Source organism: Monopterus albus, unplaced genomic scaffold, assembly GCF_001952655.1.
Source record: "Monopterus albus unplaced genomic scaffold, M_albus_1.0 scaffold357.1, whole genome shotgun sequence".
NCBI lineage: Eukaryota > Metazoa > Chordata > Actinopteri > Synbranchiformes > Synbranchidae > Monopterus > Monopterus albus.
Window position 1 is genome coordinate 56485 of NW_018128237.1, and position 19515 is coordinate 75999.

Genomic DNA, 19515 nt, shown 5'->3' on the forward strand with positions numbered 1-19515 from the left:
GTTTGGTTATTTTAGTTATCTAGATTCATTTGGTGGGTAAATATTTGATGTATTTTGCTCTTTACTCAATCCTGCACTTTCTAGTTTGTGCTATTTTTAATTAAATTTACATTTGTGTTTGTTTAGTATTAACTTTAGTGATAGTTCCTAATCAGACTGATCTTATTCAAACTGAGCTGTATTGGAAGTTGTCCGATGTCCCTCAGCTTTCTCCACTGGGTTCCGTAAATCATGTCAACAGTCATCATTGGATTTGACTACATCAGTGAGGTTTGATACACCAGACTGGGGAGCAGTAAAGACATGAACCCACCTCAGGCTGCGGGGTCTGGAGAGCATCGCCCCATCTGAGGTCAACAGGAAGGACGAAGTGTCTCCCAGGTTCTCCCACCGTGCCTCAGTTCAGCTGCGGACACCTCCGAGCAGCGGTGGGAGCATCGTGACTCCTGCAGGTTGGCCCGACTGTCCTCTCTCTGTGTGCTGCCTTCTCCTGGAGCAGGCCGCAGAATGTAGTCTGTACTTATCATGATCTTCTCAGCATGTGGCAGCTCTACAGCCACAGATTCCTTGCTTCTTAAACCAAAATCTACACGATGTGAGGTCGTAAGCGAAACCCTGGCACATTTTCTGTCACGTTTCTTTATTTGGACATTATTGTAGGCTAGTGTACTCTGCTACTGTATATATACTTTTAACTTTTGGAGATAAACCAAAGATTAGACACAGAAAGTTTCTTATTTATTTGTGCGTAAACGCCGCCACGTCCGTCAAAGCATGACGCGCTGTGCGTTCCTCACTGAAAGCTGGGTAAGTTTTCGGAGGCGCCGAGGAGCTCCTGTTGGACGGCGGCTTTGGCATCTGCGGGAGCCTGCTGGATAGTAAAACCACTATCTGTCGCTTCAAGGACGACCGGTTTGGAGAGTGTCTGTAGTTGCGCTGTCCTCGCCGTGGTGAGTCTACACCCAGACCTCTTTGTAGTGATTATACGGTAGAAACAATGTTTTTATGCAACACGAGTGCCATAAAGGACTGGAGCTATTTCTTGTCTCAGATTTTGCCACTGATCAATAAAACTGCAGGGTTGGTCGACATCGACAAAGCGGAGGCTGTGACCACCACTGTGGTGACAGCTCTGCAGCCTGACGGCGCCATGAGCGCGAGCAAGCCGCCTCTCAACTCCAACCATACCTCGGGCATGGAGCACATATTTCAGTCCTCTTACTCGGAGAGTGACCTGCTGTACACGGACTACCGGACGCCTGCGCGGGACTCCATCCCGCTGCCAAAAGCGGTGCTCTACCTGGTCATGGCAGCGCTGGTGGTGGTGGCTGTGGCATACGCGATAGTTGGGCACCTGGTCAAAGATGTGGTTAACGACTTTGTGGGTATGTGACCCCGATGTGCGTGCTTGTGTGTGCGCGTGTACACCCCCCCTGGGATTGCTAAAGGAGCACTGAAAGAACGGGAGTTGCTGTGAAGTACAGGTTCTAAAAGTTCCATCAGTTCTTTGATTGGAACAGTTAATTAATCATATGATACACCATTACACTGGAGTGACTTGTAGTTAAATATTAGTAAACTGACCTTGTTCTAACTTTGTATTTGGACTCCACAAACGCCATTCAAGGGTCTTTCCTGGAGCTCACTTTGAGTCACTGTTTCCATAAAAGTGCTCTGTGAACAAACACAGGTTCCAAACATCTTAATAAATATATGAACAAAGCTTTTCTGAAACAGCAACAGACATTATTTATTAATTGAGTAGGTTATGCAATGATATTTATTTGATGGATGTAGCTGGTAAACATCAGAGAGTATTTTGCTGTCCCTCTGAAAAAAAAGTAATGCAGATGTCCAGTAGCACTGCTCTGCTATCAGCCGGTGACCTTGTGAAGGGGACATCCTGACAAACTACACTTTCAGCAAGTGTCTGTAAGAGAAATGGGGAGGACGTTGGCAGTTATTTTTGAAGCGCTTCCTGTGAGTAATACATAATGAATGAATGAAATAATGAGGTTATTTTTTAGGACACAGTGTCTTCTCATTGTGCTGACCTGACTTGATAGTCAGCTTATCGCATAAGGTGATTTAAGGCTAAGGTGCTTCTGAGGGGAACGCAGAGGGCCCTCGGCCACCAGGGGTCACAAGTGAATAGTTGTGATATATGTTGTTTTCATAATTCAGCTGTTGTCATAAGTAAAGTTTTTAAAGAGTCACCCCTTGAATTTTTATCATTCAAATCTAGGGGAATGTTCTACCAAACTGAGGTGCTACAACAAAATTTGGAATTACAGCACTAAATATTTCACACCTTGGCATTTGTTGGCATTGGCGCACATTTTTGGATTAGGACAACAACTTGGTTGGGTTGGTATATCAATGAAAGTTTTGGATTTGGATGCATCAGACATTTTGACGCTGACAAACCAACTGCTACGAGGTTTGACATATGACAAGCCATTTTAGACAGTATACCACTGCTGGGGATTATCACACCATTTACTTGTGTTCAAATGATTTGTGAATCTGCTTTCCTGCTCTGTCTTTATCATCTCATGTGACACAGAGGGAGTCTATGTGTGGCGTCTCATGCATGTTCTCTTGCTCACTGCATATAGGTGGAAGCAGGTCGATTGTGACCGAAGGTGACAGCGGTGAAACCAGTGAACCAGGTAAAGAACAACACTCACGAGTCACAGTCTGCAGCACTTAGCTTGGCCACAGAAATGCCCTGAGCTTTCTGCTCCTCTGGTCAGTCTGCCTGCCTTCCCCTCACCTGACCCTCCCACCTTCATATGAAAACTCACACATATACATTTGCACTAACACACAGACGGCACCATGTCTGGGCTCCTGGGCACTTTGCTGGGGTGTAAATGTGGAGGATGCCTGTTTTGCAACTGGAGGACACTGTCGAGTCTCCTGGTCAAAGCAGGATGCTTCACTCTCCTGACACACTGCAGCATCAAAAAGTAAAACAGCCTGTCGTGTTATGGCCCGTATATTTAAAAAAAAAAAGGGAAAAATCTTCATTAAACTGCACGCAGAATAATTTCCCCAGCATTGTCTCATTTTCTACAAAGAAAAACGCATGCCATCAAATAATAAAAAAGGTGGTATAATCAAATGTTTAATATGTATTTGATGGTGCGTCCTTTCTGCACAAAGTCAATTTAGTATCCCCTGCACCATTTGATGGGGGATTTAACCAGTGGGTCTGTAGAATCCCGTTTTGCCTTCTGTGTGCTCGTCACACTCACGACTGTCAGCCTTAATCTCAGCTCTTCATCTGACAGAACAATGATTGATGTGTCCCAATTCCAAAAGGGCTCCAACACCCATGAGGGGGGCCACTGTGCTGCAGACGTCTCCCCCAGAAACAATTTTATGGAGCTTTGCCTCTAATGGAATTACAGAGACTGAGCCCATCAAAACATTTTGTCAGGTGAAGTTTGCAGCTTTGTTCTGTGCACGGTTTAAATATTCAGCTTGCTTGTTTTTGCCCTGTGAGTAAATGTTCCAGCATGTATATGGTCACACTTCATACTTTGCCTTCCCTGAGGTGTGAAAATCTGTCAGAAAGTGACAGTGGTGGAAATGGAAACACCCCTCAGTCCTGCCTGTGACATCCTTGCAGTTTAAAAAGTAATAAAGTGTTAGAGGGGGACTGCATCAAAAGTGAGCACAAGGAAACAAGGAAAAAGTAAGGAAGGAAAAGGGGCAAAAGAGGGACAGTAAAAGAAAAGAAAAATGGCTACAGTAAAAAAAAGCTCCGTTGGAGGAAATTCGAGTCATCTGAATGGAAACACTAAAGCAAAGAATCATAACCTTAAATGTTAAAACCATTTAATTGAACTGTTGGCCCTTCATGTGGCAGCCTGAAAAGTCACACTCAACTGGATCTTCACTTCTATATATTTACTTTTTCTGAGCTTTTGGATGAGAGACAAATTTCTTCCAGAATCTAAAGCAGTGGCCTTTGACCTGTAGACAAACCTGGACCTGTGTGACCAAGGACCATCTTAGAATACCTTCCAACTCTAAGATAGCCCATGATAAAGTCGGGTCTTGTGTTAGCAAAGAGCTGTTTATACACCCAGTGGCAGCATCATGATCATACTTTTGAGTGTAATGTTTGAGTTTTAATTCTGGTGGAAATGGGTCATGGAAAAGTCTCCCAGAATCTGTATTTTGAAAGCACTGACTCCATTATCTCATATCCTGTGGTGTATATGGCTTTATGATCACACTTCAATGGACCTGCTGCTTACTTTCACATACACATTCTGTTATATTTACCTTACAGTCACTTTTTAAGACTTGCATCTGTAAGCAATCAAATGTACTGTATGACTGTAAGTCTGCTGGTGACTCGTGCTTCTATCCAAAGTCAGTTTGTTCATCCTTGACTAAACTATGAAATGTGCACTTTAACCAAAACAAGGAGGCTAAAGAGCTCTGTAGAGCTGAGCTGTTGATAATCCCTTAGAAACCATAGTTTACACTGAAGATATTTACCGATATTTACATTTGCTGAGTTACTTTCCACATCTAGCTGCAAATCTCTGTTTCTTTGACTGACACAGTGACCTCCCTCTGCAGTGACTTCCAGAGTAACACCACTGTTCTTCCCCCGTCTCTCTTCAGAGTGGGCTCTTGGCGCTCATCGAGTTACCAGTCGGAACAAGACTGAGATCAACTGCATCACCAACAATGTAAACGAGGTGAGCGAGATGGGTGAGAGGCCCCGGCCGGTGGAAATGACCTGCATATCCCTGAACCACAGTAACTGCCTGAGCTCCAGCAGACCAGAGGAGATAGTGATCAGTGTAGAAGAGACGCTACAGCAGCGACCCCCAGACACTCACTCTGGGACTTAACTCTGAGCTGGGAACCTGCCCTGAGAGGAAAATTAAGCTGGGTATATGCTTGCATTTTTTGTTCAAGTGGATACACAAGTGTGTCATGAATGGAAGCTCTATCCACTGTTTCCTCACCTGCAGGTGACAGTGGGCCAGGTGGGATTTTAAACTGTGCTGGACCACTGGTGGCATCAGACGCTGGCGTCTGTATCTGACTGGACTCCTGTCTGCAAGCAGTCAGAGAGGAAAAAAGCTTTTTAAAAAACTTTGCCCTCAGTGGACTGCCCTGTTTTTCAAGTGGCCCCTTAAGCCTTTAATGTGAAAATATCACTGTTAAGATGAGGCCTGCAGTTCACTATAACAACAGACAATATGTAATCACTTGAAATATACATCACAGGTAGGTCAGTACATATTTAATATTTCAACTAGCAAACACTTCAGTTCAGTCACATCACCAGTTTTTTTATTTTCCTTGATGCTGTGAGACTTGTAAAGTGTCTATTGTAATAACTGCTAAATTGATATGAAGAATGACACGTCTCCTTTTTTGTGTAGTGATGCTGTGATTACTGGGATGTAAGTTCACTACGCAATATTAAAAGTGTTTTGTTATTAGGTTGATGTGAACTAAAGTGCTAAATCACCTTTAAGACCTCTGGTTACACCTGACTGCAAAAAAATCGAGTATAAAAGTATGAAAGCCATTGTTGTTCTGTAAAAACAAAAATCTCTGTTATTTCTGCCGTTGAGCGTTTCTGATTTAGCAGGATCCACCTTTCTGGTTCAGCGTCTAAACATGGCATCACCTCTAAAGCAAAAAGTTTTCATTGCTTCTTCAAGTGTTTAATATTCTTTTGCCAGACTTTCATTAGACTTTATACCTCATTGATAAGGGCTATGTACTGCTGCTGAGACACCTATGGGGCTTATTTTTCTGTGCATGCTGTGATCACGACACTGCACACACACCTGCTGTAAACTGTGGAAGCTGGGAAGATGTGCTGAACAGTTGTGGAGTTAGACTTGGAGATACAGTAGGATTTGTGTCTTGTAGTCAAGAACTATACTTTAAAACTTCTTCTCTGATCACAGACATTCACATGTAACTGGGTGAAATATGATGAACTGGAATTTGAAGTTAGTGGTTCTAAAGTCAGTATAATAACCTGGTGGTGAACTCCACAGCAGTGGATATTTTCCAGATGTGAAATTAATCTCACTCTGCAAAAAATCTTATTTTTGTCACCTCTTTGATGCTGCCAGTCCGTTTTTTCTTTCAAGCGTCTAATAATTCCATCGTTTACTTTGAATGTCTTCTCTCTCAACCATAGCTTGACAAAAAAAAGTTAACTCAGTGTCCACGCATCAACTTTTTCCTGGGCTTTCGACTGAAAGCCTAAAGCATATCTGTGCTACCCTGCTGGTGGCTCAGAAAACAATTCACAAATATATATTTTCATTTTTAAAAGTAATTTACTAAAAGAACCAGATGCTATCGTTTTTAACAAATCTTCTTCAAACAGGATCTAACTGTGCATATGTTGGGAGCTATTTTCAACAGCGGATGAATCCACATTTGGTCTCTAGCCAGTATTAGTGGAAGCAGAAGGGTGTGTGTGTGTCAGAACAAGCTCCAGTGTGTGTTCATGGTGATGAGGAAACATGTCACTCGGTGCAGCAGCAGGGCGCTCGTTGGTGTTTTCAGTGGTTCCCGGACACAGCGGGGCTCTGTGGCCCAGAGGGAGGAGAGACGTCAGGCTATAATACACACACAGGACATTATAGTTTATTGTTGGTTTTGGTCATTTCATAAGATTCACTGACAAAAAGTATTGCTCATGGAAATTCTATGTACAAACAAAATGGTACAGTTTTAATAAATGTGGTTTATTTAAAATTTAAGACATGACTTTATGATAATAGTTTTGTTGGCCTTGAATTAAAATTCACAGTAACAGTGAAGGGTAGTTTAAAATGTCTGTGTAGTTCAAAGGGACAGCAGAATATAAATGTTATTGTCAACTGAGTCCTCCTGAAGCAGTAAAGCGTTAAACTGACATTTCTATATATCACAGCACAGGGGAGAAAACCACTGATGCACAGCTTGAACGTTTTATTGTAAAACTGCAAAATCCACAGATGAAAATGCTGTAACGCAACCTTGAGGATGTTACACTGTGTTCTTCATACATCAACCCTTCTCTCAACAGTTTCCAGTCAGTTCTTCAGTGCAGTGACCAACTGCTGTGAAGATGCAATTGAAATACTAGTATCACAGCGCTCATGTATAATACTACACCAGAAAAAGGACATGCTAACATGCTGAGCTAAGAAGGTGAACATGGTAAATATTATACCTGCTAAACGTTAGCAAGATAAAAGTGTTGTCAATGTGAACATGTTAGCCCCTAGAGGAGAATGTCCAGCACAGGATGTCATTAATCTGACATGCAACTAAACAGTCTAAATTTCAGACCAAAGCACCTCCTCAGGCTGAAGTACTTCTGCCTTCCTGTATTCTCAGGACTAATTCTAGTGTGTTACAAACACTGCTGAGTGTGATTGTTTCCTGTCAGCTGTCACTTTATTTAAAGATGTGCCTGACACAAGATCCAATGAAATGAGCTGCCCAGCCAGGTAACCATCTGTCCTAGCAGTCTACAGCCTGCTCGCTCCGTGAGACCTAGTACCACCTCAGCTGCTTCATTCTCTGTAAGTGAGTGGTGTTAGTTGAAGGTTGTAACCTAGAGCCGAATGGTAGAAAGCTTTTTCTCAGAGCTGAGGGTAAAGTCAAAAAAAAAGAAAGAGTTCTAAGTATCCCGTGGGCTGGCGACTCTGACATCAATAAAGCTGCATTTAGAAAAAAATCATCAATTTTTTTAGCTTAAATTGTGGCACATGCATAATACAAATATCAGTGAGTTAGGGTCTCTGCCAACTGGAAGCCACTTGAATTTGTTACTAATTTCGATGAAACCCAGTAGCACAGACTAGAGTCCTTTTTGGTGCAATGTCCAGATGTATTAAATGCAAATATATTCAGATTAAATGAATTATGTTTGGAGAATGATACTTTATTGACTGCCACTTTCCATGATGCCATGTTGCCCATAAACTATTACAAATATCAAAACTAAATTGTCAACATCTCTGTACATAGTCCTCTTCTTTTACTGTACATTTCAGTTAAAAGATCATCAAATGGTCCAGCATCAGTTCTATTGTAACAGTTTCTAGCCTTGTAAAAATTAATCCTACTTGACTTTGAGAAGAGTTTTAGCAGGTCGTTCTCATTGTTTGTGCTGAAAGAGAGAACACAGAGTGATTGATTATTTCAAAATGTCACATAGGCTTATATTGTGGTAGTGACAACAGCAAATGTTTGATTCTCTAGTGTGAACATGAAATGTTTTCATCCATTAAATCTGTCTGTAACCTTTAGAGCAAACTGCTGTAAGTTGTGTTTTAGAGGAAGAGGAAAATGAGCAGTTAAGATTTTAGTAATTGGTGCTTAATATTCACTTTTCCACATCTTGCACAGAAATTGTAATAATTCAATATGCTGTAACATTAAACCTGCAAACTGTGTATCAAAAATGATAAATGTGTTTAAACATAATAGAGAAACACGATGAGCTATTTACTGTAAAACAGTGCCCTCGTGTGGCCAAACGCCAGAATACCCAAAATATAATAAAAACATTTATACAGAATACCCAAAATATAATATAAACATTTATAGAATATAATATAAATATAATATATTTAAAAGCAGAGATTATTTGTTCATTACGTGTTTTGATGAGCAAAGGAATGTGTTTTTTCTTGACACGTGTGAGCTGTTAGCAGTGGTGGAGGAAGTATCCAGATCAAAACGTACCTGAAAGTCAAAATAGTGCAGAAAAATGTCCACTGTTAGTGATGTACTGTATATGTTCATTGTCAGAGGAAGATGTCAAAGTAACAGTGAAGGAAAGTTATCAAGTTCTGTGCTAGTTTTAAGTTATCTGCGTTTTCCCATTTCAGGTTATTTTTTTCCATTTCACAGTTCATACTTTACCACAGAAGCTAATGCTATACTTTTTACTTCACTACATTTATCAGCATGGGACCTTCTCACGTGACGTCGAACAACTTCCGGTGCTTCTGTCTGGGGTAAGCCGCACTTCCGCTGGTTAGCAGAATCACTGAGTTCATCAGTTGCCACAGACATGAGTGGATGGTTTCAATGGTGTTACTGGTCAGGCCTCCCCTTTAATTAACTATTTGTGATATGGGAAACAGTCAGTGCCGTAATGTAGGCTACTACTGAGGGTGAAAAAGTTACAGTAGTTAGCTAAAAAGCATCTAGATACGTTTGTAGTGCAGTATAGCAAGCACAAGAGGCCGGATATTATGTTCCACGAGACAAGGCTAAATAAAGTCTCTTTTTGAGACAAGGAAAGATATTTCCATTTTCCTATTCCCTTCACCCCCACTGAGTTAGCCCGGGGCTACTAAGGCTAGCTACAAGTCCGCCGTTAGCATGAACACCAGAGGTCTCACAGCTTTAATTATGAGCCACAGATCTGCAAAGGTAACAACTGACATCTTGATCCAAACTCGACAGTGGCTGTAATTTGTTATCGGGTCTATGGCTGCTACCCACTGGATTTTGAAGATTGCTGAAGTATAATCTTCTAAACATTTTTATTTATGCTAAAGCTAGCTTTGCTTACGGAGATAAACTGTAGCAAGTGAGGTGCTAGCTGTCTTTTAGCAACGTGTACATTTTATATAGTGTTAGGAGACTCGTAAGGAATGTTCCTGTTGTAAGATGAACGTCAAGCTTAAATCTCCATTACCATTATTCCACACCAATGGCATGTCAAATTTATAAGAGGACCAAGAATAAGTTGGTTATTTTTTAACAATATATTTATCAATATTCTACTGTTTATCCAAATTTAGGTCGACGTAGAGAATAATTAACCATATTAGTAAGAATTCTTCTCAATCTAACTGATCAGGTGAGACTAAATTGAAAAAGTCTATAAATTAATGGCCTTGACAAATAATTTTTGGCTATATCATCTCTGCTGATTTTCATATCTTTCATTTTTTGTGAAACCGGTAACTTAATAAACTATATGATCTTCTGTGGTATTAAACAAGTTTTTAAAAGAAAAAAAAGTATTTTCATAACTATAAAACACATCCTCTTAGTCAGTTATAGGAAACTGAAGTCAGTGCTTTTTAAAACTTTTCAAGCCCTGCAGATGATTTACAGCTGTAAAAACAACAAAACAACAATTAAATACTTCTGCTACTAATGATATTATGTTATAGAAATAACAACAATAAACGAACGCGTTAAATTCAATTAAGACTAATTATTTATTTTCACGATGTTTTCGGCCCGTCGGGAGTCGGTACCTCTTCCATTTTCTCGGAGCCCACACACGAGCCACAGCCCTGACGTTGCCATAGTAACGGTCCGCTAGGTTGAGGGGACGCCTAGAGCATCCTGTGATTGGTCATTATCAGGGCGCCGTGCTGTCTTAGTCTACCGTGTGATTTGTTACAGCTCCTGTCGCTCATACATACTGCAACGCGTTTGGCCAGCTTCTACTTTCGCGGCCCGCCTCGATGAATATGGTCTTGCAGTTGCACTCAAGCCAGAAAAAAACGAGCTGAGGAGGAGGAGTAGGTAACTAGCGTAACGTAGTGAGCTGACGCTCGGACTGTTTTGAGGAGCAAAAAGTTTTTTGTTTACTCTTGGCCGTTCCTTAGAGATTTGTGTTTATGTGGAATTATACCCAGTTGTGAGAAATGTAGGGACGTTTTGGCCACCGGCGTTTTTGCTTCACGATGGAGGAGCTTGCCACAAGGCAAGTAACAGCAACTCGTTAGCTAATGTACAATAATTTAACGTACCTTTTTAGTTTAGTATTGTCTGCGTGAGAGCTGTTTATTCCATACTTTTTAAAATCAGAGGGTGGTGTATGGTAGGTACGTCTAAACAGTGACGCTTTTGAGTAAAATATGTTGATATTAATTGCTGTCCTCAGAGAGTTTGAGATGTCCTTGTCAGACAGTGTCTCAGAGGAAGATATGCCCTTAACGTTACCCTCAGAGGGCAGCCACAGTGGGAGCATCCGCAAGGTGACACACACACACACACACACACACACACATAACCTACATAGTTTTTCATTTTGGTTGAGATCTGATCATTCTAATTTGCTTGTTTGTGGCGTCAGTTTTGAGTTTTATTAGACCCTGTAGGCTGAAAAGACATTAGGTAGAAGACGTTTAAAGTCTTAACTCTTGAACAGTTGCCTGCAAAATTAAAGGAGGACTGATGTATATTTGGGTCAGCATTAACAACTTTTTCTGTCACTGAATCTTTGTTTCTTCCCTTTCTCCATCAGGGCTGTGATCCTTTTGCCCAGACTCAGCGCAGTAAACTGCAGCACAGACGTGCCTGCATCAACCAGCAGATCAACAAAGAGATGCGCATGAGAGCCGGAGCAGAGAACCTGTTCAGGTAAGGTTCTGGGATGAGCCATGTTTCCTAATTGCTTGTAGGGGTAGTAGCCATTTTCCTGATACAGTTGATTACAGTTAGTTGCATGGCTTGGATATCAAGACTAAAATCTAGATAAAATGAGATTTTTAATTTGTGAAGTCACAGTCAGATAGCATAAGAATGTTAAAATGTTTCTGAGTAGTGGCATCTGTCGAGGGGCTGTTTTGAAATGAGGTTGCATCTCTGCATCACCAGGTTTTGTGAGTGAAGTTACTCTGTATAATGTTGTAAGTTGCATCCTTTGTTGATGGCATTTTGATTTGAAAGGGAAAACATTCTCCTAGACCAGGTTGTAATAGTGATGCTGTGTTGCATGTTAGTTGCTCTTTGTTCATGTGTTGACTCTGTACATTGCGTCCAGTGGTGGGAAGAGGTCAGAGATCACTGCCCTCCTAAATACACACATCAGCACTGCCCAGTTTTAAGGCTCTGTTTGTGTCACTGTGTGAACATGCATGTTTGTGTGCTTTATGTGATGTACGTTTGTGTATCCACTTCCACAGCAGGGCAAATGACTCAAATGAACTGTCTTGGCTTTGTGTCTTTAGGCAGCTGTCATTCACACAGCACACAAGAGTTTCATTGGTAAAGAAATTATGGGAGTAAAAAATGAAGCGGTGGCAGAACATCACAATGTTTTCTCTGATAACGTTAGTATCATCTTAATCCTCTCTAGCTTCTCTGCCTTTGCTTTATCCCACTTTTTTCTTTTTAACTCTTTCTCAGGCTCTGTGTGGTTATTATCTATTAGATGACTGCGGAGGCTGAAGGTATGCATTTAATGTACAGTATATGTGCATACCTTTGATTAACACTTTTGATGCAACAGTTTTGAGAACATTTACAACATGAATAGCCCACTGTGTAAAACTTGCTGCCAGTCCCTCATAGAGATTCAACTTGGGAGTAGAAGGGGGAGCCATTTAATTAAAGCAAAGAGAAGCAGTAAAACAGAATCTAATAAGCTCAACACAACACTAACTATCTCTAATTAAAAGACAACCAAGGGCACCCCTCACTATTATCCCAGGATGTATTCAGCTACAGCTAATTGATTCTTTTGTCTGACTGGATTTGAAGTTATTTAGTTAACAAATGTATAAAACGAGCTGAAATGATCGTTTGATAAACTGATCAGTCAGTAGCCAGAAAGCACAATACTCAAACATTACCTTGTTCTAGCTTTTTAAAAGTGATAATTTACTGTTTTTATGTGATAAGGAACTGTTGGGTAGACAATAATTTGAAGAAATTGTGTTAGCTTTAAGGAAACTATGATGAGCATATATTGACCAATTTCTGACATTTACAGTTATTTTACCCCACATACATGTTTGACTAGATTCAGCCAGTTATCCTAAAAGGTGATGACTCAGTTTATGGCAGAATAAAACAAGTGCTCCTACCCTTTCTATTGGGCTAGCTGGTCACAGAGACAAAGAGGACCACCACATGGCCTGCCGGCCTGTAATCAGCAGGCTTTGTGTCCGCCTCCAGTCCTGCTCCCATGCAGAGATTCCCAGCAGAGCCCTGAAAAGCTCATCCCCCACTTATTTGTCTGGCACCGTCAGACCTTTTTTATTCTGTCCTCCCCTTTTCAAGTCAACTAGAAGAGTCTGTGCACATACAACACATCTCGCTCTCATTTCACTCACTGTGAACCTTCTGTGGAACTAGGTCATGGTGTGAGTGCTGGTGGGTGGGAGGTGATGGGAGGTCAAGATACTAATTACAGATAAACGAGGGGTTTTAACTCATTAGGGCTTGTGATTGGCCGTTGAAGACGTCATGTTGTGTGCCGTGGGGGGTGTTGGACAGTGGTTAAATCCTGCTCTTCCCTCATGTAGTTATGTATGATATTATTGACAGGACTTGTCAGCTTCTCTGATACTCCTTGTCTTTTAGTCAGTTTACTCACTGAGTGAAATGGTCATATTTCTGGCCCTAAAGCTGCAGAGTGTGGTGTGTGTGTGTGTGTGTGTGTGTGTGTGTGTGTGTGTGAAGGGGGTATTTGGCAGCCCATTAAAAGCTGACTAATCAGATTGCCCTTGGCTCTGTTCTAGATAGAGGTGTGTGTGTGTGTGTGTGTGTCTGAGAGAGACAGAAATGGAATGACAGATAAAGAAAAGGTAATGTGGTCTGACTGAACAGATTAAAATTATTTATAAGAAGCTCAAAGCTGAGTTTCAGCTGCTGTTTGAGCCAAGGTTGGTCATGTGTTTTTCTTAACCAAAGATGACATTTTTGTCTATTTATGTGTATTATTTCTTCCTAAGTCAGTGCTGTTTTGCAGCCATCTTCTTTCCTAATCACAGATTTCTGGAGTCCTCTTGACCTTGTACGTTCCCCGTTTGTGCTTTAGACTCACACAGCTCAGTTGTTTCATTATCAGTGAATTTTAATGGTTGCATAATTAAGGGGATTTCTTACGCCACAACTATATCATCAGTCACCATGGTAATCCAGTGACACCTCAGGTTTCCAAGAGCTCAGTGTGTTGTTGATCTTCGCCCCCACAGCAGTGCGAGCTGGCTTTGCTCAGCACTGAGACCCTCCCCAGTGTTTGGAGGTAGAGGGGAGGGTCTTGGGCTGAATGAAGAGAGGGGGCTGCATAAATTAAATACAGGCCTCTTGTAAAAGAAAAGTCCACTGCTTAGTGCAGTTTTGGTTTCTGCAAGATTTACTTAGGTGCATTAATTCAGATTAACACCCACAAGTGTTTTTCTGTGATGTCTGGACACACACACGAAGTCCAAGTACAGTGCTAATTAAGGTTTAGCTGAATGATGGCAAATTTTTTACTACACAAATATCAGATATTTGAGTGTATTATCAAATTCAAAGCTATTCTTTTTTCATTTTCACATTCAATCAGCAACCCTTAGCGACAAAAAACAAAGTAGTGGAGGAGAGCTGCATAACCGGTACCTGACGTGTACATAAAGCATCAAAGGGAGGACTGTTTTTTGTTTCAGTCCCTGAATTTCTGTCAGAAATGATGATATGACATTAGAGCTGTTATGATTCAGGGCTGAGATGAATTATTATCTATTAATCTCTGATTTTTAAATCAGCAGACTTTTATTTTGTCACAAAATAGTGATTGTTGCCCATTTCACTTGATAAATCCACACGTCTGACTTTTCTGTTGATCTACTGATTAGCCAATTAATAATCAAAGCACTAATATAATGCTTTCTATTATATTAATAATAATTGTAATGTTGACATGCTGTAATCTCATTCAAGCATAGCATTGCTTCCTGATTTGTGTATGTGTTATTGTGACAGTATTACAGTTTCTGCAGTAACCACAGTGTTGTTTTAATAGCTAAGCTCTTAACTGGTGTTGAATTTTTTGAGTGCGGACTACAACACTTTCTGGTTGGTTAATACAAGAACTGAAGCTAAAGCAGCAATGCCAATAGGAGCAAATGAGGGGCTGCACATTGAGTTTACTGTAGAGCTTAGTTTCTGGCCTGATTAGAGAGCTAGTTTTTTGGTTTCAGAGGTCGGCGTGTCTGTCATGTTGGTGACTGAACTATCTTCTGCTCAATGGCAAAAACAGTGATTTGCCTTTTTAAGTTGGTAGCATGCTGACTTTGAGTTTTGTTCATGGCTGTGATCTGATGTGTGTGTTTTGTTCTGCAGGGCGACAACCAACAACAAGGTCAAGGAGATGGTGGCTCTGGAGCTCAGCTTTGTCAACTCTAACCTGCAGCTGCTCAAAGAAGAGCTGGAGGACCTCAACAGCAACATGGAGGTCTACCAGCCTGACAGGTCGACAGACACACACAAATCATGGCTCATTTATTTTGCCCCATGCATTCCAGGTCACACTTGTCAGTTTGATGAGGATTACGGTATAATGGACGAAAACAAGCATCTGTTACAGTTTTCTGTTTATACTGTGTGTATGTGCTCTTGTACTTCTATCATCTTTGTAAAATTACAACTTTTTGTCTGGTTCTCAATTGTTCAAATGACTGTTAGAGGGTTATTAAGACTAAAAACTAAGATGTTAGAATTAGGTTTCACTTGAGGTTACTGTATTTGAATTAGGTCACTGAGGGTTCTCACTAGTATAGAAGAATCAACATACATGTTTGTGTGTGCAGTATGTCACCGCCAGATTTTCCCCCTGTGCAGCCTTGGCTCATGGGAGGGATAAATCCCCTGATTATTAGTGACCCCCTGGCGTGCGTGTGTGTGTGTGTGTTTGTGACTGCGGGGGTGTCAGGGCTGTAAGGGTTAATGCTCAGCTTTACAGAAGCTTTGCTTATTAGCACAGTGGAGCCGTGAGCAGCTGGGTTTGAACACAAGCAGATGGCAATATTGACTTGATCATGGCTGGAACCTGTACAATGTGTGTACACGCATGCACACATGTACTGTATTTATTTCTGTTCACAGTGATGCTGTCAGCGTTCCCCTGATCCCACTTGGCCTGAAAGAAACCAAAGAGGTGGACTTCACTGTTTCTATCCAGGTGAGCACAGCATCTGCCTCCTTCATCTCATGTATCTGAAAAATGTACGAGTCTAAGTGAAACGGTGAATCATGTGATATCAAATATTTGAATTAGGTAAAGGACAATTATTGGGCTTAACTTACAAACAAGGTTCGAATCTCGGTGCCTGCAGTCCATATGTCTGATGGTTAGAGCCATCGGTTGAAGTGGCGCCGCAGATGGCTGCCATCGGTTCTGTACCGGAAACAAATCCCTTGTGTGTAACATACTTGGCCAATAAAGGTGATTATCCTTATTCTTATCCTAACACTGTTTCAGCTTTGATGCTCGTTTCAGACTGTGGACAGATAAAGTTTTTTCCTTCTTTTAATTGAGTGAACAATTATAAAAAGTTATATCATTAATGCTGCTTATGAAAACTACCTTTATGTGCCAGAGCTTGATTTCACAGTTTATGCTGTGAAAGCAGTTAAATTTTATTTGTATAGCACCAAATCAAAACAAAAGTCTAGACCTTACTTATTATTATTGTTATAAAGGAAAAACCCAACAAATCCACCTTGATCAGCTACTTACACAAAAAGAAAACCAATTGTTTTACGTGGTTAAATCTAGTGAATAAATTTAAACTTGATGTGATAAATCACATAGGCCAACACAAAAGCTCAAGCAGCCTTTTTTTTCCTACACTGGTATCTTTCGTCTTAGTTTTCTAAAGCTATTGATTGAGTTTGTAGCTGCATAAATTCCTCAGTAGTTTGTTTCAAATAACATAAAATTAGTACCTGCATACAAAGGCTTTTAGCTGCTGTGAAACAGATTTATCATTGTGTGTCTCCCCTTGCAGGACTTCATCTATGAGCGCTACAGAGAGGACGGCTCGCTCTATGACAAGGAGATCAAAGAGCTTATGGAGCTCAGACAGGTTAGTAAAGTAGACTCGTACAACATTCTGGTTCTGTGTTACATCTGTTTTTATTGAACTGTTTGTAGAAAATCTGTGCACCTCCTGTCAGAAGTAGAAAAGCGATTTACATAAATAGAAAAAACTTGAAAATAGGAAACTGATAACAGGAGTATATTTATTTCTTGTCTTTGGGCCAGGCCATGTGTACTCCCAGTCGTAACCAGGCTGGTCTGGAGCTGCTGATGGAGTACTACAACCAGCTGTACTACCTGGACCAGCGCTTCTTCCTTCCTCACAGGAACCTGGGTGTGCACTTCCATTGGTAGGACATGAGCACTTGTCCATTTATAAGCTGTGGGTTATTACATTTGCAAAACCTGTAGTTTGGCCCATATATAGAGAGAAGTTAATATGTAGAGAAAGTGTAACATCAGCAGTCTGTTACACTTAGTAACAGTTGCATTTTGTGAAACACTCCACTGTTTTATTACAGGGGCAGTTCTGTGATTGGTCAGGTTGAGATGATGAATTCACAGAAGCAGCTACTGAATGTCAGTTTAACAGGAAACTCACAGGCCATGAGGCGTCACACCCTGATCTTTATTTTTGTATCAGAGAGAAACGATGTTAAACAAGTTCACAAAAGTGCATTAGTGAAGCTCCAACAGTAATTGCCCCCTCTAGTTAACATAAATTACACGGGAGTCCTGACTTGATATTGCAATCCATTTTCAGATTTACAACAGTCACATTTCAGTTCACATCGTTCCACAATGCATTGTTACACCCCTAATTTGTATTAAGACAAAAAGCACAGCCTCAAATTTCTTAAAGCGCAGTGCTGGTTTGATACTGTGAGCTTTATTAGACACATTAACAAAATCAGACTTTCACTGTGACAAATACAGTGTAGACAGGGTCCGATTTTTGTTGTCATCGCTGTGCTTCACCAGAGTTTCAGCCTTAATTTGAATGTCTTTCCACTGCTATGATGAGTTCAGGAAGTGTTGCCCTTTTTACACACAGATCGTGCTGTGATGAGTGAAGTGTTGCCCTTTTTACACACAGATCCCAGTGTAATTTCATCCCTCTTTACATGTTCCTCAGGTATGACTCTCTGACAGGCGTCCCGTCGTGTCAGCGTGCACTGGCCTTTGAGAAAGGAAGTGTGTTGTTCAACATTGGTGCTCTGTACACACAGATTGGAGCACGGCAGGACCGCTCTGCTACAGCTGGCATAGACCGAGCTATAGATGCCCTCCAGCAAGCTGCAGGTACTGAGACAACACACGACACACACCTGAATGTTTTGACAGCTTTGCTCACTTGTTTTTGTCAGACTGCACAATTAGAGTATCCAAACATAAAAAAAGCACAGTTTTACACAAATGTCCTATTTCACAATGAGTAGGGAGTAAACAGTACGCTGCATTCTGGGAGTTTTTTGGGGACTCCCAGCAAATTGACAGCAGTAAGACTAGAGAACTTAGTAGCACTGAAAGAGACCGATGTGAGGGGGTCTTCTCTGCAGGGGTCTTAGTGTGTCAAGTTCAGAATCAAAGAAGTGTTTTATTAAAAGGTCAGTGAAGTTAGAGACGTGATAACACTGGTGTAGCTAGCTTATAACTAGCTTCTGTCAGCATCTGTTTGGAGCTCTAGCCAGTTTGAAATATTAGTTTATTTAAGGAATCTTACAACTTATGACATGCTCGGGTTAACGTTATCTACTAGTGTGACTGTCGAGCTGTTCTTTTTGTGTTGTGCATAGCTGCAGTGGTATGTAGTTCATGTAATGTTTATATGTATTAATTTATGGCTGTATAATGATATAAAAAGAGAGGCTAGAACCATAGAATGCTTCATATTTTGCTTGGGGAAAAAAAAAAAATCTAAATTGTTGATTCATTTTCTAGCAGTTAACAGTTACTTTGCCAAACAATCATCTCTCTTTACTGTCTCGTTTTATTACATTATTGTATAATTGTTTTGCATTTGACATAACTTACTGTATGATATTCTACATCTATAACCATGTTCCTCTGTGTTTAGGTGCATTTAACTACCTTAAGGAGAATTTCTTCAACGCACCGAGCCTGGACATGAGTGGTCCGTCACTCTGCATGTTGGTTCGGCTGATGATGGCCCAGGTGCAGGAGTGCGTGTTTGAGCGTGTCACACTCACCACTCAGGACACAGACTTTGCCTCCCAGCTCTGCCTGGCACAAGAGGCTGCACGGGTGAGTGCACACATCTCTGGTTCTGTGGAAAGCCAGTGTGTAATTTACACCTGCAATCACGTCGTTTGCGTGTTGTCAATGTGTAAAGTACACGTTAACATGTAAACAATACATTGACAACATGTTAAAAGTTGGCTATGGTTCCTGTTGACACCCTGTGATTCTCACCCTCTATGCGCATGTGTGTCCTGTAGGTGTCAGACATGTACCTGTTAGTGCAGCAGGCCATGACGCAGCCTCTGATGAAAGACTATGTGCCGTTCTCATGGGCATCCATGATCCAGGTCAAATCTGAACACTTCCGTGCACTCTCACACTTCTACGCTGCTGCAGCACTCTGTGACCAGACCTGTAAGTGAAACACACAAGTCATTTTATTACACTCAGCAGGCAACCTCATGGCTTACCCTTGGACTAGGTTTACTCAAGAGAATTCTTTGTGCATCTACACATACCTGAAGATT

At 41.1% G+C, this 19515-nt stretch overlaps 2 protein-coding genes across 3 annotated transcripts in view; both read left to right on the plus strand.

The window, feature by feature from the left end:
- Window positions 1-793: 793 nt before the first annotated feature.
- Window positions 794-5560, plus strand: LOC109975027 (uncharacterized). 2 transcript variants are annotated; one of them, XM_020625542.1, is made up of 4 exons: window positions 794-950; window positions 1052-1385; window positions 2619-2672; window positions 4648-5560. In XM_020625542.1, exons 2-4 carry the CDS (start codon window positions 1151-1153, stop codon window positions 4878-4880), a joined length of 522 nt encoding a protein of 173 aa, XP_020481198.1. In that variant the 5' UTR covers window positions 794-950; window positions 1052-1150; the 3' UTR covers window positions 4881-5560. The 2 variants fall into 2 exon arrangements, with proteins under 2 accessions (XP_020481198.1, XP_020481197.1); XM_020625541.1 differs by having other exon boundaries at window positions 794-1385.
- A 3380-nt stretch (window positions 5561-8940) lies between these two features.
- The window catches only part of rhpn1 (rhophilin, Rho GTPase binding protein 1), a 14776-nt gene continuing 4201 nt past the window's right edge, over window positions 8941-19515 (plus strand). Inside the window, 10 exon segments of the mRNA XM_020625528.1 lie at window positions 8941-9020; window positions 10916-11009; window positions 11279-11394; window positions 15088-15216; window positions 15850-15925; window positions 16755-16832; window positions 17012-17136; window positions 17922-18088; window positions 18864-19051; window positions 19246-19437. Coding sequence (XP_020481184.1) covers window positions 8971-9020; window positions 10916-11009; window positions 11279-11394; window positions 15088-15216; window positions 15850-15925; window positions 16755-16832; window positions 17012-17136; window positions 17922-18088; window positions 18864-19051; window positions 19246-19437 — 1215 coding nt within the window. The 5' untranslated portion in view covers window positions 8941-8970.

Bases quoted from the DNA above. Each gene is read 5' to 3' on its own strand.
- LOC109975027 (XM_020625541.1), top strand. From the start codon at position 998: ATGTTTTTATGCAACACGAGTGCCATAAAGGACTGGAGCTATTTCTTG. The intron at 1,386-2,618 runs GTATGTGACCCC...CACTGCATATAG, and splicing joins TGTGGTTAACGACTTTGTGG to GTGGAAGCAGGTCGATTGTG. The intron at 2,673-4,647 runs GTAAAGAACAAC...GTCTCTCTTCAG, and splicing joins CGGTGAAACCAGTGAACCAG to AGTGGGCTCTTGGCGCTCAT.